This window comes from Phaethon lepturus, unplaced genomic scaffold (assembly GCF_000687285.1).
Source record: "Phaethon lepturus isolate BGI_N335 unplaced genomic scaffold, ASM68728v1 scaffold52898, whole genome shotgun sequence".
In the NCBI taxonomy this organism is placed as follows: domain Eukaryota; kingdom Metazoa; phylum Chordata; class Aves; order Phaethontiformes; family Phaethontidae; genus Phaethon; species Phaethon lepturus.
The window spans coordinates 1-25,767 of NW_010560813.1; the positions used below are offsets into that span (position 1 = coordinate 1).

Sequence of the window (25,767 nt, forward strand, 5' to 3'; positions counted from 1 at the left end):
TAACGCGGGCCCCTCAGTAGGGTCTTCTGTTTAAATTGATGGGGGCTTTGGGCCGGCCCCGACTTAGTGTAGTGCCCGAGACGCCGGATCTCGCTGTAAAGAGGGAGCGCGATCTACCCCCATCCGTCCCCTCCAGAGCCTCTTGTGCTCTCCTTCTCCCCCGCCTTTGCCTTCTCTGCCCTCCCCCCCCCCGCAGCCGTGGGATGAGGAGGGGCGCTCCGTAGGGCTGGGGTTTGTTTTGGAGCTGGCCGGAGGGGAGGAGCAATGCCAGCAGGAGCCAGATGTCGAGCTCTTTTGTTTTCAGAAACTGCCTAATAAGCCCTCTGGCTTCCCTCCCTCCCTAGGTAGAAAGATGCCTTTGTGTATGCTGGAGACTGGCTGTAAAAGCCAAAGAAGGGAAGGTTTTGGAGGAGTCAGACGTATGGGACAGCGAGGGCCCTCGGTCCTGGTCGGGAGCTGGGGTGGGCAGGCACTACACACAAGGCCTTCTTTCTGTCAGACATGGAAAATGAGACTGGTGGTTGTAGCCTTCGTCAGTGTAAATACAACATCTTCCAGCTTCCAAATTTCCTATTAAGTTGTTTACTCTGCTTCAAACAGAGAAGCCATCTCTCTGGTATGCTTTAAGCATAGAACCTTTCAACTGTGAGAGTTTTAAAGGCTTTTTATGGTTAGTTGCGATTATAATGTTGGGAGTTACAAGTACTGTCTGAGAAGTCTTATCATTAATGAGTGTTACACTGTGGAATGCTTTCACATATTTTTGCTCTCATTTTTTTTGGTGTGGATTTGGGTTTCTTTTGGGATTATGTTACACACTGTGAGTTACGATGTCACAACCCCTAACAAAAAGGCATACCTGTTACAGAGTTTCATATAGGTCTACCTGATCAAATTTCATTAAATTTCATATAGGAGTACCTGCCAATGTGTTCTTTTTTTTTTTAAGCTAATCTTAAAAAATTGTTAAATTCCTTTCTGCTGTAAGGAGACCTGTAGGGTAGGCTATGTGCTGAACTAGTCGTCTAGTTAATAGGGGTGTGTGAGAAAAGTTCTGTACTTACTTAATTTTCACTCTATGATATCATGTAGTCCAGAAACCCGAGTTTCCTAAATAAATTTCCCTGCAGTGCTGATTTGGAGTAATGTTTGCTTGAAACTTTGGACTCTTTGGGAGAAGCCTATAAGCTGGGGGAGCTCGGCAGCTTTTGTAGGTTTCTTTTGTACTTCCACTCAGTCCTGCTGTGTTCTTTGAACATATATTCTTGATTGAGGAAGTTGTTGGCTATTTAGATTCCTCATTATTTTGGCATTGCAATACATTAAAAAGTTGGTTTTATGAGGATAAATTGGTTGACTTGTGTTCTTTTTTTCTTTTTTTTACAGCATTGTCACTGATGTTGCAGTTGGTGTGAAGGTAGGATGTACACTTAGCAAATAAGGGGGCAAATCGTTGATACAAAATGAACTACTTTGAGCAGCAGTAACTGCAAGTTGTAAGATTTTTAACTAGTCATTGTCAGCTGATATAATAGTCAGCAGCATATGCTTTATTAACCAAAAATCCTAGAGGTAAATTGGAGGATCTACACAAAAGACTTTTCTAGGCGCTGAACTGTAAACTGGTTCTAGATTGATGTAGTGGTGTCAACTTCTTATTTTAAAGCTTAAATTTGCAGATTTTTTTCAAAACAACACTTTCTCATTATTTCATGGTGACTGTAAAAGACATATTTCTTCTCCCCCCCATCCTTTTTTCAAAACAGTTACCATTGAAGTTAAAAGAGAAGTTACTGCCTGTAATAGGACACAAAAATATGGGAGGTAGAGTTTGTTATGTAGACAAAGAAGTGGGCATTTGCTTTGCTTTACTTCTTATTTCTCCAGTTCAGTTATGCATTTATCCTATTTGTTACAACAAGAAAAGAGCTTCCAAATGCTTGTTAATTTACTATTTATTTTACTTTTGCATTCAGATCTGTTGCAGGAATTAGATCAGTACTTTGTAGAAGCAGACTGAGAAGTAATGAGAATGCAAAGATACATGGGACAAGGGAACTTTAGCTATATTAATGAATGCACGCAAACAATTCTATTTCACTAGTAGACACGTAGAAGTTTTCTAGGGCATACAGTTAAGTCTCCACGTTTGTCCAGGGACTCTGTATCTATACTGTGTAGCTGCCTTTTCGCCTGAAGCTGATCTGTTGTGTTAACTGCTTGGTAAACCAGGTTTTGTCTAGTAAAGCTCTTTGGCTTAGATGCAGTATTGGTCCTGCTGGATTTGAATTAGTTCTTACATAATATGGCTAGCCTGTAGATAAAACAGCTATTCTGTCATATGTACCTGTAGTATGTTTCTGAGAAAGCTTGCTTTTAGGAGGAGCTGTAAGAAGCCAGTTATATAGATTCTGGACCCATCTGACTCCACATGTTCATGCAGTATTGGAGAGAAGCTTAAAATCACTCTCTGAATCAAGAGGAAAGTGTATTTATTAAAGTACTTCCATGGGAGCTAAACCCAATCAGAAGTATGAACTGGCATTATTGTTTCTCTTTTGCCTGGGAGGATAAAGTGTTAACTGATTAAAACTTTAGAAATGTATTTAATAGTTTGGAGGAGTACCTAAGGAAGTTCAAGTCTTTCAGAAGTAAACTGCCTCATATGAATAGCTTTGGGGCAAAATGATTTATAAATTGCCTTCAATCATGTCTAATGAAGGAGCAATTTCGGGTAGACCCTGTATTGCTTGAACTCTAAATTCTGACATTCTAACTTCAGGAGAAGTAAATGGATTCAGTATCTCTTTTATTCTTAACTATGAGTGACTTAGAACCCTATGAAAATTTGAGCATTCATGAAATACACTGTAAGAGTGTAGTGCAATTTTGGAACAATATTTTCGGATACTAGCCAGACAATGAAATAAAGACACTTTAGATGACATCACTGCTTCTTTCTGTTGAGTGTAGAAGTTATATTATGAATATGTCATAAGAAAGAAGGTAAGACAGGTGTATCAGAGGTAGTGATTAAAATAAATACAAGGAAAGGCACAGAAATGTAAAAAAGTTGTGCTTTTTGCCTTGTAAAAATGGACTTATTCTCTGGATTTTAAAAGGAAACAATTTGTGCACAGAAGTAGTAATAAATAAAAAGGATGATGGTTTTCTGAAGAAAGCTGTTTAATATGGAAGGAGTAAACTGGATTGTATTCTGGAGCTTCTGTAATTATCTCAAGATGCTAATAAGAATGGAAAATGGAATCTCTCTCTAATTGATATATGCAGTTTGGGTAGCAGTCTAATGCTGGCTTCAGTCATGTTTTGTGGAAGGCCACATGAAACATTTGTCCTTTATGTTCTCTGGTGACTGTTCATTGCTCTTGATGAACTGAGTTTTTAAAGTTGAGGAATGCTTTACCTGTAAGTGGTATGTAAACAACTGGGAACATTCATCCTGCCTTTCCTTGGCTGTTGTCTTTTCTTTGGGAATGTGTAGGGAGCAAGTTTTGAGTGCAGGGAGTTGCATCAGCAGTTGTAATGCTCTTTTGATACTGCTTTTATTGTGACTGGATAGCCGTTGGGAGTGAGCAGGGATTTACTTGTGTGAAATCAACTTACCCAGGATGTTTGACCTGATGCTTTCTTGAGATTTTGCACGTACTGTATATATATAGGCTGATCAGTTATACAGCATGTTTGTGATACATTCAATTATACTTGGAGAAAGGGATTGTGACATATGACCCTTCTGTTTGGACAGTTTGCTTTATTTTATCATCATCAATCATGTCAATACAAATTTGAAAATTATATTAACTCTTGCCTTGCTGGTTTCTCTCTTAAACAGAAAAGTGAACATGTTAGTTATATTTTCAAACCCATTTGTGAAAGAGTAATAGCAGAAGTTAACTTCCGTAGTCTGGGAATTGTCTTTGAATCAAAAAGGACTTTTGAGCCTTGGGGACTGCAAGTGGGCAAGGCAAGTATAAAGTAAAAGGAATACTTGCTTATGGTGTTTCATTAGCAGGTAGCTGTGAAACTGTAAAACTGTTAATGAGGCTGCTAACTTTGAAGCTACTAACATTTATTTTTGTGGTACGTTTTGATTTAAAACATTTCTGTTCATCAAACCGTTGAATGTTCAATCTTGATTTTATTTATGTGTTGAGTCACCAGAAATTAACACCAAAAGACGAGGAAAAACTAAAACTCAAAATGGGGGTGGAAAAAATTACAAATACTGTTTGAAAACTTGGTTTACATAGAGTAAATGCCAAGATTTGCACAATTCAAGAAATGTAGTGGGAACATGCTTCCCAGCTAAAATGTCAGAGGAGCAGTGTGCTTTAATTTCTGAAAGCTGTAGAACGTGTCAAAACCTAGTCATCTTCTAAATACGTATGAAATAATTCATATTTAATTTGGTCTGTAATGTTTTGTTTTGCTTTCCTAGAATTGATGGAGGAAAGGAAATGTCACTCTGCACACAGTTTACCCCTTACCTTGCAATTTACAAAATAATACAAAAAGAATGAGCTTTAGCTCTGTCTGATGTTACTTTGTGAACTCCTGTTGTATATAAGCATTTTGTGTAAGTGTTTTTGAGTAGAACAGAGCTAAGGATTCCGGTAATGATAGTATATTATGTAGTTCATTGATTTTTTTTTTTTTTTTTTAATTTTCAGTTTCTTGAAATTCTGTACACTTTAAATTTATATATTTCTTAATGCATAGTTTTAAAAAATGCCATATTATATAAAATGCTTGCTTTTTCGTTTTAAAATGGTGCATCTCAGTTGCTCTGTTTTTATTACATGAGGTCCTTAGTCACGAAAAATGAAAAGGCCTGCTAGCTAGCTTCTATTCTCAAACTTGTTGCTCACTGACTATATAGGTTTGAGTATCAGAATCTAGTAACTGTAGTTCAAATTGCTGTCTTACGTTCTCTTTACAGTTATGATCATTTAATCTGGGTAAGTAAACTGATTTGGCACTTGGAGTGCTAGAGCTTTTTTCAACTATTGAAGTGAATGTATGAAGTGTATAATGTATCTTTTAATTACTCCAGAGAAAAGAATCTTCAAGGGGTATAAAATTTGATCTAAAGAATATACATCACACAGATGCAGGGAACAATTTAGGTGAACTTTTGACGCATATTGAAGACGATAGTTCTCTTATTGTATTCCAGTGTGTGCCACTTCAGCCTAATGTACCATCGTTTCCTGGATGGTATGTGTAGCTGTGCAGTAAATGGGGCCTGAAAAATTGAGTGTTCAGAATGGCTGAGGTGTACTTCTACCTGATGGGAGAAAAAAGCAGGCATTCCTTTATGGATGCATTATTTGATACACGGCGTTTGGGAATTTGTGACATTGTTGACACTGCTTTGAGCTACACTGGCCAAAACCTGAGCTTCAGTTGCCATGTGTGGACAGCCCCAGTCCACAGGAGCGAAAACTCATATATCCCTGTAAACATAGTTTTGTAAGTTTAAAAGATGTGGGAATGCCCTTTTCCCGGAAAGTCAGGGCATCAGCCTTTGCAGTATGCTTAATAAAAGAGGGAATTCTTGGTGTGTATTTAGTCGGTTGTCTTAGGGTTAGGTAGCAGATGCTAAGAAGCACTGTCCTCATACTTTCTCACAGTTTTCCAAACAATATTGTGTCACAAAGTGCCCCTTTTTCCTGGTGGCTGAAATTTAACATTGGGGAGTATAATAGTATGAGGGACGGGCAGTAGCTAAAACCAGAGGAGATATGAGCTGATGGAGAAAAGACTGCCACTACAGTGGCAGTGTCTGTAAGTACTCTTGAAACATTGTCCACTTTTTTTAACTCAAGTTCTGAGGGGTGAACTTTTATCTTAGAAAATTACTAGAACATTGTCCCTTTTTTGCTACTAATAGCTGAGAGTTTCCTTGTGGTAGAAACGAATATTGTGGATATATTGTGACTTTTTATTTGAACTGTATACTGTATAATGAAAAAATGTGTAGAAAAAAGTTGGTTAGAAATTCTAGCAAGTTGTGAGAAGATAAGTTTATTCTAAACTTAAGGAATGAGAAAGTATTTAGATAGCTTTTTCCTTTCAGTTTCTTCTTTTTCTGAAATCTATTTTGCCTTCACTGTTGTACCTATTGTTGTACTATTCTAGGTACTTAAATAAAAGGGAGTGGTAGGATAAAAAACTGACTCATTCATAGACAAATGCCATGTGGTGGTCTGTTTTATTGTATTTAAAATATTAGAACGATAGTTTTGAGCTATCTTTTCATGTGTAATTACTAGTAGATTGCTTGTAGATCAGACAGAGGCTGCTAAGGGCAGTGATGTGAGAAAAATGGGTTCTTTGTGAACTGGAGGAACTGTTTTAATTTTGTGTTATCTAGGTTGATGTTTCTAAATCAACTTTTGTGTTCAGTAATACTTAGTCGTACCAACAGTAGACAACAAAAAATGTGCAGTGAAGTAAAGATGAAGTGTGACTATGTTCAGAAGTTTAGAACTGGCATCTGGATTTGTCTTTTCAGCAGTGGTACGGGGAACGTGTCCTTGGTGACAAAAAAATAACTTCCTTCAATGAAAGACATCTGCTCTCTTTTTAACAGTAACTTCTTTAAATTGACCCTGTTTGAAATGACTTTCATATTTATTCCCAGAACAGTGTACTCCGATTCTTTTTTTTCTTTGTAACTTTGGGTTTTTTTTTTCTTAATGCTCATTCAGCCACCATAATACATGTGAAAAAATAAGGAGAGCTGAAAATGGGAAGAAAGGAAAAATGTTGAAAATTAGTTTGTGCTCTGTAGCAAGTATGCATCAGTGTAAGGAAGGCTTAGTATACATATTTGATATCTTTTGATGTCTGTCACTAACTGGAAATCGCCTATTTCTCATTTGTCACAGAACACCTATGTTTCATCTTAATTGAGGGTGTTGTCAGAAGAGAAATGCAGTCACCTGCACCATCTAAAAAATATGAGCCAATACCAGCATGAAAATACCTTTCTCATTTTTTGGAGCTTTGGGCCATGTTTTCGTAAGCAAATCAAGCTGCATTCCAGTTTTTCTCCATCACTGTAATACTTGTGCAACAAATGTTTGGGTAGCAGCCTCACAAACCTCTCTTGGGAACTTAACCAGGATAAAGCTAAGCAGACAGAACAGCGAGTTACATCTCTTTAGTCAGATTTGTACCAAAGCGTGTGGTTACTTTAATGCTTGTAGCAATATAGAATTAGGGAGGACAGAATAGGAGCAAGTTGCTGGGGCCAGGGAGAAGGTATGACTGTTGCTTTTGGTGGTAGTTGGTTCAAATGAGGTTGTGGTTTCACAAGCTGTTAGTAGGACTGTGATGTTTGATTTCGATGTTTAGTTTGTTTTTTATAGCTGCAAGTACATGCAGCTGTTTTTAGCTTTACATAAAATCAGTTTTTCTATGAATATGTAACGTGAGTATTGAGTTAAATTAAAAGCGCTATTTTGTGTATTATTATTGCAAAATAGTAGAGAATTGAGTGGATTTTATTTTGAGGTGTAGAAACTGCTACTGAAGGACCAAATCTGTATATCTAGGTGCCATCATTCTCTAACTAGAAAGCTAAGAATACATCCAGGTGGTGGCTCTAGCAAGTTGTTCTTGCCTATTCTAATTTACTATCAGTTGTCTACAGCTGCCTCAGAGTAACACTTTCTTACCTGGTAAAAGTGGAATAGAAAGCCTGAAATGTTGGAATAAATTACGTTGTATACTTCCTCCTGGATGTTTGAAGCATCGACTGGTATTGGACTAGACTCTTGCCTGCAGTCTTTCATTACCATGGAAAATGTGGAGGTTTCAAAATGAGGTTGGGTGGCATGGTTTCAATGGAGATTTGATTCTCCAGCTTTCTGGTTTAATAGTCCATCTGGATCTTTTGAGAAATTTGTCTGTTTTCCACATTGAATTTTGAGAACCTGGAGGCTTTTCAGAGGAATTGAGACTTGTCTCCTTTCAATCTTAAAGACTTTTCAGATTCCCTTGATCACCCTCTCTCAAAGTTCTACAAACTTTTTGTGTTTTCATAAATTAGGTACATGGCATATACCATGCATGTGGTTGCAAGAAAAAAGAATAAAAGCTTAATTTTCTCCTAGATCATTCCTTACTGAAAAAATATGAGTATGAAAATGGTGAAGTTAGTTGTTAGGATATATAAACAATATATGGTTGAGTGAGGACAGCATGGAAAGAATTGAAGTGGGGAAAAAGAGAATACAGAGAATAAGTGTGGAGAGGTGGTCATATTGTATCCAGTTAACTTCACACTGAATTAAAAGCAAGTGGTGTTATAAGTGAGTTATTAAACACTCATGGAGTTCATGGCCTTCTTTTATAAGATTTCATGCCAATATAGTTAAACAGTGTAGTTTAAAAAAAAAAAATGAAATAGACATACTCCTTGTATGTAAGGTTCTGATGAAGTGATAACAAGCTTATAGGTTAAACTGTACACTTTGTAAAATACCTATGAACCTGTATGGGATTTCTTTTGGATGTATATTTGGACTTGGCTTGTCCTGTCCTGAATGAGTCTTCTGTGATCCTATACGTCTGAGAGGTGTAATAGTCGTATTCATTAGGTAATTTGGATTATGTGTTTTGGCAGTAGTACATACAGTCAGAGTATAAGGCGGATCAAGTATTTCTTCTTCACTGAACAGTATGTGAGGGTGTATTTATGCAGTGTTTTATTAAAAATGTATCCTGTTAAAAATGAAACCTTCATTAAATTCTGATCCATCTCATGTAAACTGAAAGAAATTTATAAATGCTGTGTTTGGGGGTTTAAAGTGTGTTGTCCTGTTGTTTCCAAAGTTCCCAAAGTTAATTCAGACAATGAATATTGAAGCAATGTGTTTACAAGTGTGTACCTGTTAGAGAGGAATGTTTAATATCTGGGTTGGAATTCTCATACGCTTTTTATTCCTCTCCCATACAGTAAGGTTTCTGGCTTTTTCTTTGAAATTGTTCCCAGATGTTGTTAGAAATGAAGTGTTTTACAATACTGTTAAATTTCTTTAAATCATGAGATCTGTCTCTTGGCTTGTCATACCCCTTGAGAAATTCATGCCTGTAGGCTGAGAATGACTGTGGTAAATGCGCAGTGCAGTTCAAGTTCTCCTTTTTTCTTTCATCTGGGGGAGGAGGCAGGGAAAGTGGGAAGGGGGAGAGGGGGGCAAAAACATCCTGTTCTTGAGAGAGGTTTCTAATATGGGCAAATTTGAATACCACAAATGAGAGGATCTATCAGAAAACGTATTTTCCAATATATTTGCATGTATTCTTTATGTTTTCCAGTGGGAATTTAAGAAATTATTTTAGATGATGCTGTTGACTTTTTAAGAAAGTGCAGTTTTGTCACTTGTTAACTCTTTCTAGTAGTACTGGTTTAGTGTTCTTGTAGTATTGTAGTGCGTCTACACATGCTTCTAATAAGCCCTCTATAATACAGTCCTTATTAGGTTCAGCCATAACTTCTGGTCAGTCTCCATAGCCCTGAGTTATTGGGAAAAGAGCTGATAATGCTTCTCTTTCATAAACAGTTGTCAAAAAGTACTTTGCTTAAGACTAAACCTCTTTGGTAACTCTCAAGCCAAAGTCGTAACTGTTTTGTTTTTTTAATACCTTGGTTGTAATTAAATCTGGGAAATGTTTGAAATATTTAAAGCCTTATCTGGAATGTGAGGTAAATAGTTGGCAAAGACTTCTAAATAGTGTAATTTTGATTAGCCTGGAAAGGATAGTATGACTGTAATGACTTCCTGAAATTACATAGCTACTTAATATAACCTGTGATAGCATGAAGCTTTATAGTAGTCTGTTATGAGGGGAAAAAAAAATCTGAAAGCCTGCTATGTAAATCCAGCTGGTGTAGTGAGGGATTCTGAGTTAGTTATGACTGTTAAAGCAAGGAGCTAGGAGATTAATTGGCTAAGCTAGGGGATTTTTCTTTGTGTAACTGTGTTTTTTAAATTGTAGAAGAGATAGTATATGCAATAACTCTATTCGCTTACAGAAAGTAACTGAAATATCAAAGTGGTATCTTCAATTTATAGTATATGAAATAACCTTTGTGTATATAATTTTTAAGTTTCTCTGAAATATGTATTCAGTGTCTGAGTTGGTATATTTTTCATCTTTTTTTGAAAGTGATCCTACATGTCAGTTTTACATAATTCCATTGGTTGAAGCCATACATTAACATGCTGTTTTCACGCCACTATGAAAATGCTCTTGTGGGGGCAAGGGCGTGATAACATGGGCTTCATTGAAAGGACAGTATTGACTCTGCAACAAATTTAGGTTCACTCATTGCAAGAAGTTATTTTAGCAATTCCCTTGTTTATTTTGTGTAGCAGTATTTTGGCAGATGCTAGTTTCATGAAGAAATGTTCTAGATATCTCTGATCTGAATAGTTAGTGGTTTAGCTTTCATGGAAGGGTAATACAGATTAATGTTCTTGACATTAGTAGGAATAGGAATATGGCATTGAAAACTTGTGCTGTTGAGGACTAAACTGTCAGAAGATGACCTATTAATAGTATAATAGCAGTTTGCACTTCTTATTTTGTCCTTTATAATCTCCTTCCCTCATGCTAAAATGGATATTCAATTAGTCTCTACCATGTTGCTATTATAGGAACTTTCCTTTGCAGTCTATGACAAAGTAAAAATCATTGTGTTTTTTTTTTCGTTTGTTATTTTAACTTAGATTTGGACATCTCTGTGATCCATGTGTTTGTGATCTTCAGTGTTGTTACACAGTCTCAAACTTGCTTTGATTCTTTAGAACACAGCAGTTTGCACATCTGTGTGCAAATGTGGGGAAAAGAGTTAAGGGAACATTGCTTTTGGATCTTCGATTTTTCATTGAATCTAATTTGCTAGGTTCTTCAAAGATCTGAGTTTAGTTTCCTCATCTCTGAAGCAGTTTATAGAATTTACCTAAATTAGTTTAAAGGTTTCTTTGCTTTGCGTGATTTGACTAGCAGAACTGGCGTGCTTGAGAATAAGACTAGTGAATGTTCAAGATGCTTGGGAAATGGTTTCCAATTCTGCAATTTGTGTGTGAGAGTGGAGGGATGAAGAGCTTTGCCCTTGGAGCAAGATGCAAGTCCTTTTTGTCTTAGCACCCTCTAAAAGAAGATGCACATAAAAACAAAGCCAAGCACCCCAAACCACAAATTGAATAAAGTCAATCTCTGCTGAATAAATGTAAGTAAAATAAGTATTTATATCTATGCTGTAATTCAGGAGGTGCTTGTGTCACATGGTAGTGCCAGTCTTAAGAGTACGCATTGGCTTACTTGAACTGCTTATATTAAATTGCTTTACTAGACAACTGTCATCTTGAGCTAACTCCTTTGAAGTAAATGACAATTGCCTGGCAGTTACTGCTTTTGATTTTGTAATTTAACCACTCTGTGTCTAAGTGCATCATGTGTCTTTTGCTGCATAGCTGGTTTTAAAGTACATACTGAATGAAGTGCAGAGGTGTTTAGGCTGCTTAAGAACAGATAAGGAAAAATAACCATGTATATTTAGTAAGGTGATTACTCACATGGTAAAAGATATCTTTGTCTTTTACCAAAAGCTTGGCAAATATGTATGGGACTGAGTTAGCAGAGGTTTGCTGTATGTTTGTGTTTTCATGGTGAACTCGAAGAACATTCCACATACAAACCTGTACATCTGTGTATCAGTCTTGTGAACACTGATTTATGAGAATAAAAAAAAAATAGAATTTATGATACATGCGAATATAAGGAATTCACATTTAATTTTTCTTCTGAGGCAAAACTGTTAAAACTTTTTCAAGTATAATGGCAAAATCTTGTGATTGACTGAATGTATTAACGAAATGCAAAATGGTATGTTTCCAAGTGAAGAGAAAACTTTTTTAACTGTTCATGAAACATAAATGCAGTAACTGAATATCCACTCTATTGAGTAATTTGTGCTCCTTTTAGGTTTTTCTGCTGTGGATTAAGAAATTAACAGCTTTTTGAAAGTCTGATTTACTAGGAACCACAAGTTTATGTAATCACTCTTGTGTTTTGCTAGTCAGCAGTTGCTGATGTAAGTAACTTTCCGAAGCTGAAGACAGCTCAAATTTGAGATAATTTAGAATTGTAAAGTTCCTGCAGGTTTGGAAAGAGCATTGATTTGGTACTGGCAATGCTTCGACTGTTTATGTAGTAACTGCTGTACTGTTGCAAATTAATGTCTGGCATAGCAAGGGGGAAAAAAAAAAATTGCTGCTGAATTATCTTAATATGCCTGACTATGGACTGATTCAGACTCTGCTTCTACTTCTGCCTATTCAGTTGAGCTGTCCAGGCTACAGACAAGGGCTTCCAAGCAAGGCTAGGTGCAGTCAGAAGTAACTGCAGTTACCACTGAGTGAGCTAATCCTGCTAGTAATCCCGAATTTTGCAATATTCTACCCATGTAAATAACATGGTAGAAAAACAGAAGACTAAAGAGAAAGGAGTGTTTATGTTTCAACTTATACTGAGCCTGGGTTAGTGTATTATATTTACAATAGAATGCAATGAAGTTTGACTAACAGAGAGTTTCCATAACTTCTCTTTTTTCTCAGTTTTGTCCGGCTAAATTTTTCCTTAGCTATATCTGATTAAAGATCTGTTCCTACATTGAGAAGGACAAGATGTGGTCCTTCTCATGGTCCTACCTAATCCTGATATTACGCATTACTCAGTTTTAAAGGAAATCTGTTGATTTGAGAAGCACAACTTTGTTGATTGCTATGTACTCTTAAGAGCTTAGAGTATTGAATAAACTGTGTAAAGATTCTTCAGAGCTGATGTTGAAAACTAAGTAAACTTCAGTGGCTCTATGTATGCATACACATATATACTATTTTTAAGAGCTTCTGGGTTTCGGGTGTGGATTAAACAAGCTTTAACATACTGTTCTGTGTATGGACACACATACAGTGCATTATGATAAAATGGTAAAGGTTTGATTTTATGTATCTTGCAACTGTGCTGCCTAGAAAGGTGATATCCTCAGGTTAATTTAGTATGCAATACTGAGGTCCCCTGTAAAACACATTCACTAACTATTTTTGAGATTCTATTGTAGTGTCCACAAAGAATTAAAACATTTATTTTTATAAATATGGGTAGTAACTGTCGTCTTTCCTCATTTCTGTTTTAGCGATGACCTGGATTAGTGTTAAGGGTGCTGGGGAAAGACTTTTGAAGTGGAGAAAGAACCCATAAGAAATTAAAGATAATCTTCAAAGCATGTCAGGTTTATTGCCTTTTAAAAATTTTTGTTAGTGAAAGATCACCTAAATATTTTGGAAGCTTTTTGAGAGATGAAGTCTTGAGGGATGGAAGGGGTTGAGGGGTAAAAGAAAAAAATAAAAATGCATGAAAAGAAGCAAAAGCTTCCTCAGCTATGTCAAGTGCCCGTCTTGCAAATAATTTGAGAGGAAAAGATTATCTTGTGTGCTTTCAATGTAAACCCTCCTCTGATTTTTGCACTTTCGAGTCACCATTTAATTGATACTTGTCATGTTTTAAGAATTGCAATGAAGGTGTAATTCCCTGCCCTAAGTTGTGTTTTGCAGGACAAATGGATGTCCCCAAAATGAAAATTGTTCATTTCCTATGAAGACAAGTCTTTTTTTTTTAAATAGGGGTATTAGAATTGAGCTAAACTCCATATTTCTATTGGTATAGATTGCCCTTGTAGTTTCAGCTAGATATAATAATTTAGTATATATGTATATTAAAATATTAAATCAATAAGTTAATTTAACTGTTATTGAAATAGACTAAATATAATAATATTTTAACTTAAAATGCTGGATGTAATTATTTTTCAGCAGTTCTCATTGTGTCTGGAGGTGGCTACATTTCAGTGGTGGGTCAAACAACTGTGCTTAAGCTGCTCTCATTTCAAAGATTGCCATGTAAATATACTGCTTTACTTAGATTTCAAGTTGTTGCACTTATCTAAAAAAAGGAAGTCTGCCAAACCTGAATAGGTTTGGTTATGCTTGCTTAAGTTCTTCTAAAGGTTTTCCCTGTCAAACTGACATTTTTAATATCATCTTTAAAAATCACAAAATAGAGGAAAAAAAATCTCTTACTGTCTCTTTCTTTTTAGAGAGGATCTGACGAACTTCTTTCAGGCAGTGTACTCAATAGCCCGAACTCTAACATGAGCAGCATGGTAGTTACTGGTAAGTGATGCCCTTTCAAAGAAGAAATCTATCATTTATACTTGGACTCATTTCCTGTTTATAAGGGGAGAACACTGAAAGAAGAATCTGTTGTGCTATAGAGGGAAACTGTTGGCATGCATTAGACTGTAGTGACCTTGTATATACTCACAAACCTTGGGTATCTGAGAAGAGTAATCCCATAAAACAAGAGGCAACTTTCAGATGTCTGTACACTAAATTGTTGGTGGGTGATGGGATGAAAAATTGCACTTGTCTTGTACAGCTGCCTTCAAAGTAAGCAATCGCAACTACCAAGCAAAGGTAAACAGCTTAACTCTTGTATGACATCAGCCTTTTCACATGTAGACATCTGTGGGTCTGGGCATTGCAGGGAAGAACACTGTGCCATTTTCATAATATAGTATGGATTCAGGAAGACAGAGTTTTGGTCTGTTCTGGTTTAGATTGTTAAAGCAAAAAACTTCACTTTGCTACTTCAGTCTGAGATCGCAGCAGTAGAATCTCAGAACATCAGTGCAATGTGAGTGTGGTTGCTCTTTAATCAGATTTCTGGTGATGCTAGATAGAAAGGGTTTTCATGAATTGGCACATACTCAAATGCTTTCTATTGCAGTTAATGCTTCTGTATGTTGAATGTGCATTGAGTTCCCTTGGAGGGCTCACTTCAGAGGTCTTGTTTTTCTCTTTTTTTCTCTCTGCTCCCCCCATAGTGGTTTTTTTTTTTTTCTTTCCTCAGAGATGTGGAGGAATTGTTTTATGGCGTCAGAGTGCTGCTGGGCTTTCCAAATAGTTGCCTGGTTCACTGCTTTAATGTTCCTGATCAGTTTTTCCTTATTTATGTGCTGAGCAGTATAGTTGCTGATAATGCAACAGATTTTACAGCAGACTCTTTCCTTTTAATCTAGTAGTACAAGATTGGGATTCAGGGTGCAGTTTCATCTTGCGTTTAGGGTGCTGTGATGGCAGGTATTACCGGAATGGGTAGTTCTGTGTTTCCTCATCCTACATCCTTAGCACAACCCCCCCCTTCTCCACATGTTTCTGTTCTACACTCTATGTTGGAGTGCTCATACACTTGCAGAATGAGCTAATCCAGCATGAAACTGTGCTGCTTAGAAAGTGTAGTTTTCCCTTAGAGCAATTTACTGATCAGCCATGTAGCTGCACAATTGCTAGACTCAGTGCAATGTGAGGTGCGGTTTTGTGGCAGCAGAAGAGAGGAGAACCACTTCCACTGGCAGTTCTATAACCAAAGGTGGAGAGATGATGGTTTTTCGGAGTAGATAAAAATGCAGTGTAGTGCGTTCATAGCCATTTTAGAACCCAAGAATATTTGTTTATCTCCCCTGCTCTTCTTACTTCCCTCTGGCTCTGCAAGAGGTCCCTCTTCTTGTTTTCATTTTCTTCCTGTCCTCTGCAGTCCTGGGCATTAGTGCTTCAGAAGTTTGCTTCACTTAAATGAGAAACTAGAATGAAAATGTGTTTGGTTTGTGTGTGTTTGGATTTGGGCGGTGGGAGGGGGACAGAGAGCACTGTTACCAGGACAAGGTCCAGAATGTTACCAAATTTTCCAGATATGTTTTCAGAAAAACTTATAGTTCAAGAAACTAAATGCAAGTCAGTTTATCAAAGGAAAAAATGAAAAGCTAAAGGGAAAAAATGGAAATAAGAATTAGTATAATTTTGAGTTTTCAGAAGAAAAAAATACAAAACCTTGTCTAAGCAGCCTCAAACTTTAAATAGAAATTCTTTTCTCCTTTAAAGGTTCTTAAAATGGAGAAAGAGTACTTTGATTCCATTATGTGAACTTGGAGGTTTGATGTATTTAACAAATACAGATTCTCTCCCCACCTTTTTTTTTTCTTTCTCCCCCGTTTTTAAGCTGATTTAGCGTTTGTGGTTTGTGTTTTTGTTTGTTGGCTTGTTTTTTTTCTGTTTTTGTTTGTGTGTGGTTTTTTGTTACCAAAGATTAAACATTTGTGAGAGAGTTTTCAAATTAATTGATTCTTTACATTTTATACAAGTAAGGCCTTTTGATATGTCTCTGAGCATCCAGAACCGTAAATCACTTCTCAGAAATGATCTCATTAACAAGCAACAGTGGTCCGAGGAGTAGTGGCCCTGGTTCCTGCAGTATCAGTTGCCTACTGTAAGAGTTTTCATATTAGTTTTGTAATATGTAAAGGAGGTTGGTGGAAAAATAATCCCAAACAAACAAAAACCCCCAACCTGAATGCAGGATTATAATTCAAGCCATTCTCTATAGAGGTCAGTGGAAGCGGGGGTTTGGTTTGGGTTTTTTTGGTTTTAGGCAGTTTCTTGGGATTGTGTTCAGATTTCTCTTCTGCCTGCCTGCCTTTGTTAAATAGCATAAAAAACCTGTAGAGTAGGCTAAATCCACAGTTCAATATTACTTCTGAATATATCCTCCCATAGCTGTCTTGTTTATCGTGGGCCTGGAAGTACTTTTTCCCAGACTTGCACAGTTTACCAGTTCAGATTGTAGACTCAGAAGTAATTAGATCTGAAATGGAAACCCATATGTTAATTTTTCTGTGCCCATCTCCTGAAGCCAAATGAGTTCAAGTATTCTTTGTGTCTGAATTCATGGCTTCCTTTTGCTTCAGTTCTGTTGTTAAATTCTTCTAAGGAGAAAAGTAAAATTTTTGTGAATGGAGGATTGTTTTTTGGGGGTTTGTGTGGTTTTTTTTTTTTTTTTTTTTTTTCTATAGCCAAGGCACGGTAGTGGTGAATCTTCCTCAGATTTTCTAGGGCTTAAAAGAATCTGTAATCATTGATTAAATTCTTTGTGAAGAGACATGTAGAAATCAGCCTACACTGTAACTCTTAAAAGTTAAAAGTAATACTTGTTCTTGCCCTCTCATTCTTAGAATTCGGAAGTGTCATGATTTTATGAGACCTGGTCATTGTTTTCTGGAGTACACAGAAACCTATTCTGGTTTTGACCTTAATATTTTCAACATCTGATTCCATTATATTTTTCCAGCCAGATACCTAGATGAACAGAAGAAAGAGACAGTTTGTCTTTGTAATAGTCTGAGCCTTATTGGTAAAAGGATACACACTCAAAAAAACAGTCATTGGCAGTGCCCTAGCAGGCTTAAACTTGATTCACACAAACGTGTGAATCACAGCCTCATTTCCTTCTAAATCTCTGCTATAGATATAGTAACCTAAAACAAACTGCCTAAGTTATAAACAAAATGACCTTTTTGTGGAAGTGGGTGTTTTTGAAGAACTGGGGGCTATGTCTTCAGGGGTGATGCTGGAGATGAGGTTTTTAAAAATTATGCATCCCAGCCTTTTATTGTGCTAACAGTTCCATTAGGGTGTTGGTTTTTTTTTTACATTCAGCTGCCATTCAGTTAGAATACTGTAGTACTTTAATGCTTTTATGAATACTCTTGCTCTAATTCTCTTTCTTGGTCAGAGTGAGGCATGAAAGATACATGCTTTCTCTGCCCCATAGGGAGTCTTATGTATGCATCCCTCCGTTTTTTTGTGAAAGAAATTGGCAAAATTATTGGACAAACATTTGGTTTATATTCTTACTGATTATTTGAACCCCTGGTAATTTGATAAACAATATGAAATTAAGGAAAGTGCTAGTGTGTTGGACTGTTGTCCAGAGGATGTTGCTCAAAATACAAGGCTTGATCTTTGAGCATTTTCTAAATATGATCTTTGAGCATTTTCTAAATAGCTTTGTCATCAGTATCCATCTTCAAGACTGTATAGATGAAAGGAAATTGACAGTGTGTTATATTAATGTTCACTACAAGTCAAGTTACTTGCTTAAGTCCCTTGTGTGTTGTGTTTTGTTTTGTTTTTTAAAAAGAACAGCCTTAAAAAGTTAGACTTGGGTAATTGAGGATGACTTCTGGGTGAGTTCCTTTACCACTTAATTCTGAACCCTTGTATCTCCTCTTCTGGACATAACTTGATCGCTGTCCTTATTGTTGTGGAATTTTATTTCAGTTAAGCATTTATATTTAAATACACAAGAACTTTTTTCCCCCTGAACTAGTTTATGAGCAGTATAGCAGAACATCATTCTGTATACATTGAGGGAAGAATCCCATCTACTAGATCAGAATTTGTTGCAAGGGAGGACAGCTTCTAAGGTTCCAGGTCAGCAAATATCTAAAGCTTTTCTAAGAAGTTCTCTTTTTGATGTTAGATGTTAAAGTTTCTGAGCTTTTGAGCACCAGTTGACATTGATATGTTGAAGTTGTATGGTCAGAACCACAAGCCTTCTACTACTGCTTGAACAACTACTAGTGTTTTTCTTCAGCTTTTCTGAAAATATTGTCAAAGTCTGTTCTTACTTACTGTCATAATCTTGCTTGATTCTGATGTCTTTGGAGAGCATAACCCTCTCAAAGATCTGTGAATTCTTTTTTTCAATTTGACGCACAGCAGACAATGACTAGAAAGGCAGTTTAGGTAATGTAAAATATGGTTTTGTAACAGGATTCTGAGACACCAGAGCTGAAGCCAGGATATTTAAAAACATTCAGAGTAAAAAATATTTTTAAAAGACATTAGTTATGCACACTGTAAATGATTGTACATAAATAACTTTTTTTTTCCCACCTTTCAGTGTTCTGTGTTCAGTAAACACGTAACTGCAGTTGCTTGTTCTGCATCCTTTAAATCTAAGAAAAAATAGTCCCTCTCCTTTAAAACCAGAAAAGGTGTTTCCTCGGTGATCGGTTACTTTTATGCCAAACTTCTTGTAAGGCTTTTTTCTTTTCAGGTGGACTGCTTAATGGAAGTTTAGGAACAGTTCTATGTATGAAGGTGCTCATGCCATGAACTGTATTGCTGAAATTCACACACAAAAATAAAATTTTTAAGGGATGTAGATAAAAAGTGAAAGATGTTGATGCAGGTTTCATGAAAATTGGCTCGTCAAAGACAAGGGATTGAAGCAGAATTGGCAGGTTTTTTTACTATAGCTGCCATCAATTTCATTGCTCACATTTGTGTATTTAAGTTTAATCTGTAAAAGCATTTCAAATATTTTTGCAACTGAGCTCAGCAAACTCCTGGACCTTTAAATGATACTATTAATCTTGATCTTATTTTTACTAGCAAGGAATGTTAGTAGTGACTTTGGTAGGTAATTCATTGTATTAACAGAATACTTAGTACTGAGGCATACGAGCTAATAATATTTCAAGTGCGGTGTTTAACTTGGGGAATAAACATAGATGTGCTATTTTTGATGGCACATTAAGTAAAATTGGTTATTAGTTAACGTTAATGATGCCTAAACATAGGTAATTTACTTGTGAAGTTTGCAAATTGATTACAATTAATAGTAATTGCAAAGATTTGAAGAAGTACAGCACATGTGATTGGAAAGTAGAATAATTTAATAATAGACTATAATTTACAAGTTTCTACAGATATACATGGGCATGTGTATGAACTACATTTTAATGCTCTGAATGCCTGAACAATGTATCTTTTTGTAAATTAAGAAACTAAAAAAACCCACCACCACCACAACAAAAAAAACCCCAAACCCCTCAAAAAAACCTTGGAATGGGAGAGATAAAATGTGGCTATTATTATTAATTTAGTTAATTTCTGTCTGCATCACTATGCCATGGTAATTAATTTTTGTGCCACTTCAGTTGCATTTCACTGTAGCTGTATTTTTATATAAGGGCCAAAGGGAAGTGCATGAGTTTTAGTGTGCATTGTTGAACAGCCTCTATGCCATGTTGTGTGTTATCATAGTTGCTTAGAAAACTTGGTTCCCAGTGGGTTTTTGAAACAGAGGTGCTTCATAAGAAGTGGTGCAGATATGCCAGTTAAAAGCTGTGTAGTGAATTTTTTAATTGCTTGACAATGTTTGTTTGTTTAAGCTCAAATTCCTGACAGGCAGTATTCTTCTTACTATAAGGTAGTTTTATTATTGATTGGTCAGGATTTTTCTTTGCACATGTCCGTGGTAAAAATCCACCTATTACTACTGGTTAATGCTTTAGTTCAAGTGGTAAGACTTCCACAATGTAGTAGTGGCCTAGCAAGGCAAGGATAAGGCTTATAAAGTACTTTTGGAGTACATAGTCTTGCAGAACACATTCTTCCCCCCATACCACTCCCCCAATCCCTGCAAGCCCCAAAACAACAACAGAAAACCTCCACCAACCAAACAAGCAAAAATAACACTGAACACGTAACCTTTAATTTAAGGTTAACAAATAAAGACCTCAGAGAACTTCACATTCCTTATGTTTTTATGTTATTTTTGAGTGTAGTATCTCCTTTTTTGTTCTCTCAAACATTTTAAATTCAAGATTTTATCTTTAGCTTGCACTTTTGAACATGTCTGTACTAAAACAAAGGTCCTGTTTTTCTTGTTTTGGAAACCTGTTGGCGCTTGTTGGAAGAGTTTATCACTGCATCAGACCAAAGGTCTCATCTTCCTACATTCTATCTGACACCAGGCTGGGTATATATATTTAAGGAAAGAACCTCAGAAACAAAACCACAGTGGTCTCTCTTATACCCTTGCAATTTGTGGTTGTCTGCGGTTTCCTTAGCTGGTTGTTTTATGCAGATGATTGTGTTCAGTAGCCGCTGTGATATTTAATCTTTCTGTCTGGTCATAATCCACAACTGTAAACTAGGTATCTTCATAATTCCATTGCCTTTCTCTTCATGAGATACTTCCTGTGTGGGTATGTGTCCTGTGTTCTACTTGTTGATAACATTAAGTTTCATCTATTTAGCTGATGTGAAACAAGAAGTACTTTCTACATTAGCAACAATGAATAATACTGTTAGTAAGCTTCTTGTCTTTAATGTATAAAGTGATTATATTGGAAGATGAAATAAGTGTTTCAGGAAGGCCTAAGTATTTACATTTTTTTCAGTGGTGGTGGTATGTACTGAAAGTTGTGAAATGGAGATTGACTCCTGCAGAAAGGATGTTTGTTTAACAATTATTTCACTACTGCAGATATGCAGGGTTTTATAATCAGCGTCTCGTGATGAATATTTAACATTTTTTCCCTTCTTTCCAGGAAATAATAGGTGAAAGCAACTGTATGTAAAATCTTTGCCCATAGCCACATACTTACATTTCTGTATTAGGAGATTGTGTGAATATGGAAGAAGGTTGTTGTAAAGGAAAATTACACATCTAAAATAAAGACTTCATATATTTTTGAGGTAAATTACTTATTTTTGGCCTCAGAACACTTTAGGCCATATTTGTGTATTTCTCAAAAAATAAAAAAAAATTGTGTGCAGACAAAAACTCCTCCAGGATGAAATTTTATTAAAATATGTTTTAAAAAATAGTTATAATCAGGAAGTAAGTTTTTCACAGTTTGCTAGGAGTTATGCTGAACTTCAAGATCAGTTTTTCTGCAAAAACTACTTGGTAGCATTGAATCTTCATAGCTTAAACAATTGAATGCCACAGACTTGCAGTATGCCTCGTGTACATTGCACTTAATTCTGTTGCTTACATATATAGGTTTCTATTTCTGTGTTTAATAAAATAGAATTTTCAAACTAAAAATGCTAGGAACCCAAGTTGTCTAGATAATGGCCATTTATAGGTTTTGTCAACTCTTAAACATTCAATTTCAACAACTTGATTTATGCTAAATTGAAGGAACTGTGCAACAAGGATGTGGCTTATGTATCAATTATGTTTGGACTGTAGTATCCTATTTATATAGGATGGAAGAATAATGCTTTGAATGCCATTTGTGGAGATGAAATTTTGTTTAGAAATGGACAACTGCTGTCATATGGAAACTGGATTTTTCTTCTTGGTGGAGACAAAGAGAGCTTTCATCTGCAATGGCTGTTACAGAACAGGGGGATTTTGGTAGGCTGAATTGACTATACAAATATTCAGGGTTAGATTTCACTTTAATAGCAGTTCCTCAGCAGTAGTTATTAGTTGGCTTGTGATGTTTCCCCCTCCAACATCCCCTTGCCCCCCCCCCCAGTTTTCTGCAATTTTGTCTTTCTCCTGCTGTAGAGGGAATATATGATCTTTCGGGTTGCTTGTTTATCTTCATGACTCCATTTCTATTGCAAGATAATGTTATTCTTTTAGCACCTTGCTTGTCTTACCTTTTAACATTTATGGACACTGATTATGCTGATACAGTTTGTTAGGGAATGAACAGTAGTTGAATTCACCTTTCAGTGACTCTGAACAAGTTGTGTTCCCACGTTTTAAATGTGGTTTTCTATTCCCAGGTGCAGTTTAATGATGGGTCTCCAGCTGAGAAGTACAATTTAAAATGGCAAATAAGAGACTAAAGTTAGGGAGAAAGGTTTCATACAGTGCCAAAAATTCTTAATTTTTCTAAAAGCTAAATTTCATTTGTTCCACAAATATTTTGAAAAATTAACTTGTATATGTGTGTGCATATTTAGTATATGACACACATGCTTTATTACTGCCATTATTGAAATAATAAATTAGTGTTAGGCTATGCTGGCTGGATAATCAAAAGGAGAAACAGTACATGTTCTCCTGGCTTTCAAGAAAAGCAGTAATAACTGATGTTATGTTACTTGCTTGTCTTCTTAAAATCCAGTCTTAAATGTTTTGGGGTAAATGTTACTTTAAGAAGGTAGGTTTCATTTTTTATGGATGTTACCAGTTCAGCTTTCATTGTGCAAGGTATGCTTCTGTCAGTAAGTAATAAACAGCTTTTGTCATGGTTGCTTGCCCTACTGCTTGAAAACTGTCTTTGAGTATTTACATAGCATTGAGAATGCTTGTTGCCAGTCCCCCCTCATCCTGCCCCACCCCCTTTTTCTGATTGCCATACATCTTCTAGTGCATAATTCTGTATCTTCTTGCATATATTATTTTGAGATATCTATATATCTGCTTTTTCACTTAAAATTTTAGCAAAGGCACTTGCCTATATAGCTCTTTTTTACAGTAAGTAAAAAAAGTTTAGAGAATAGTTTAGTAGATGTTTCATTTAAGATAGCTTAAAAAATAAAAGTGTCTGAGACTTGTATGTATGAGTTAAGTTAAAGCTGTTAACTGCTCTTTAGGAAAAGATACATATATTACAACAGAATAATTCTTTTAAATTTGTTCTTTAAACCTACTGCAGCAAAAGTGGAAAAACTGTAAAATGCAAATACTAGGTAGCAATGCTGATAGATGGAAAAATAATTTATTTAGGTACTACAATACTTATTAAAGGAGCATTTGTTTGCAAATACATTCATATGAGTGATTATATACTGGCCAGTGATACTTGTACTATTAACATCAGGATTACCTAAAGCCTGATCCAAATACAAGCTTTAGTTTTAAAAAAAATTTTTTTGGACATTCTGCTGTGGAAAACTTAATATGCCAAAATTACATGTTGAAAACCACACAACAGACAAAACAGTTCTGTAAGTACCAATCTGAGCATTCATGGTATATGCTTTTCTGGTGATATAATCAAAACAGAGGTTCCTTATCAGTTTCAGAAAATCTTTTAGCTTAACAATTTTAGTTTCACTTTCTCATTTCTCATTGTTAATGTTTCATATTTAATTTTTGAAACTTGTAGTGAATTCAAATTATTTAGAAAGCTTAAGTGTCAAGGGCCTTGGAAATCTAATTTCAGTACCACTGTAATTCTTTTATCCTTTGGAAGTTTGCTTGTAATGTGTTGTTTGTCATACATTGGTAAACCTGTCACACTTTACAATGTTTTCTAGGTTTTTTTTTGTAGAGATTTAAATTGAGAATTAGGGAAGACTATTGTGTAATGAGCTTCAGGTGAAAGATTGAAGTACTTTTGCATAAACTTGGCTGTTGCTCTGTTATTTTGAACAGGCGAAATCTGGCTATCTGGAAGCCCAGTCTTGCTACATTTTCAAAAATGATACAAATTAGAGCCTAGTGTAGACTAAGGATGGACTTCAGATCCTGGTTCAGTGTGTATTTTTTAAAATTTTACTCTTCTGTGTTCCATCAAAATTTGTCCTTCTGTGCAGCAGACCAAAACAAAATATATACTACTGCATGGATTTGACCCCTTCTAAGCATTGTCAGTTGGAGATAACTGCTAGATGAATTTTGACCAGTTCCCATGTTGTTAGATTTTTATTGTTTTGTCTGCTATTGTAAGTTGGAAAAGACTTAGAAAGTGTTCCACAATGCAAGAACTTTTTAAAAAGCTCAGTCCTGGAATTTTTGGGCGGGGGGTGAAGTTAAGGGATGACCTGCCCCTGAGGCATACTATTTGTAACTAAGAGAATATCTTGAATTTTAGATTTAACTAAATCTAAAGTTAGATAGCTGAAGTGAAAGGTAGAAACATTCAAATTAGAATGAAGAGGGTTAGCTGTTAAAACAAGGTATAAGGGAGTGATGGAAACCATTCCTGATTTATAGATTTATCTTTTTTCCATCAGTTTCTTTAATGGAAGTATGGACCTTATTCTTGAAAAAGTAAAAAGTTTGTTCATAGGTTTGGTCAGAGATGCTAAGTTTGCCAGTTTTCCTATTAACATTGAAAAGGTAGTTAAATGTCTTACCTGGTTTGGCTTTTCAAAACCAAATTTGGAGTGTGGAAGTTCTTGACTTCTGAAAATAAGAGTGCATTTCATTGTATGTTTTTAATCTTGAGTAAGTTGTCTTGGTTTAGGCAAACTGAGTTAAGAACCTGAATTCTTGATTATGATTTAGGCATACCCTTAGCAAAACTTTCTGTACTCAAGTCAGTCATAAATGAATGCAATATTTTTATACAGGCAATCAGATCAGGTGTAGATGACTTTCCTGGCACAAACTCAGAATTATGGTCGGTAGTTGCAGCTGAGTGACAGTTGAGGACTTTCTTATTCTCTTCCCTCTGGAAATCGCAGCCGTGAACTTTCTTATGAAGATGAGGCTCTTTGAGGATTTAGCATAAATGCTTTCTATTGATTCCCCTTCTCCCTACTTATTGTTTCTACTTAAGTGAGTAAATAAAAGTAGTCTTGTTCATAATTATTTTTAAAATGCTCTCTGGAATAAGTCCTCAGTCGTGAATTTGAACCCAAATAATTAAAAATATTTTTCTACTAGTCACTATTTGTGTGCTTTTTTGAAATACAGCTGGCTATTGAACTGCTGTTCTAATATGAAATCAGAGGATGTATAGCTCAGACACTTGCATGTTTTGTAGCCAGAAGTAGAAGAAGGGAAGTCTTAACACTTGCTTCTCTCACATTCTGTTTTCCATCATTTTTTTCAATTTTTTTTTTCTGGCTTTCTTTCCAAAGCCAGAATACTTCCATCTAGCTGGCTAGCTCTTTATTGCATATGTTCAAGAAAAAGGAACTCAAACTGGAATTTTTCTGGAATTCTGTACAAGAATTCTGTACAGTATTCCAAATAGTATCATTCTGGTGCTTTGTGCAATGAAGTTAGTGCTTCCCTGCTTCTTCTAGGAAAATCTTCTCTGCCCACCCCCCCTCCCCC

The 25,767-nt window shown here is 35.9% G+C and overlaps 1 protein-coding gene across 1 annotated transcript in view; it reads left to right on the forward strand.

Moving 5' to 3' along the window:
- Positions 1 to 1,386: 1,386 nt before the first annotated feature.
- Positions 1,387 to 25,767, forward strand: part of LOC104625980 (polypyrimidine tract-binding protein 2-like) — a gene marked incomplete at both ends in the record, with an annotated part of 25,848 nt that continues 1,467 nt past the window's right edge. The window contains 2 exons of the mRNA XM_010293773.1: positions 1,387 to 1,417; positions 14,195 to 14,270. Of these exons, the coding sequence (XP_010292075.1) occupies positions 1,387 to 1,417; positions 14,195 to 14,270 (107 nt within the window). The remainder of the gene's footprint in view (positions 1,418 to 14,194; positions 14,271 to 25,767) is intronic.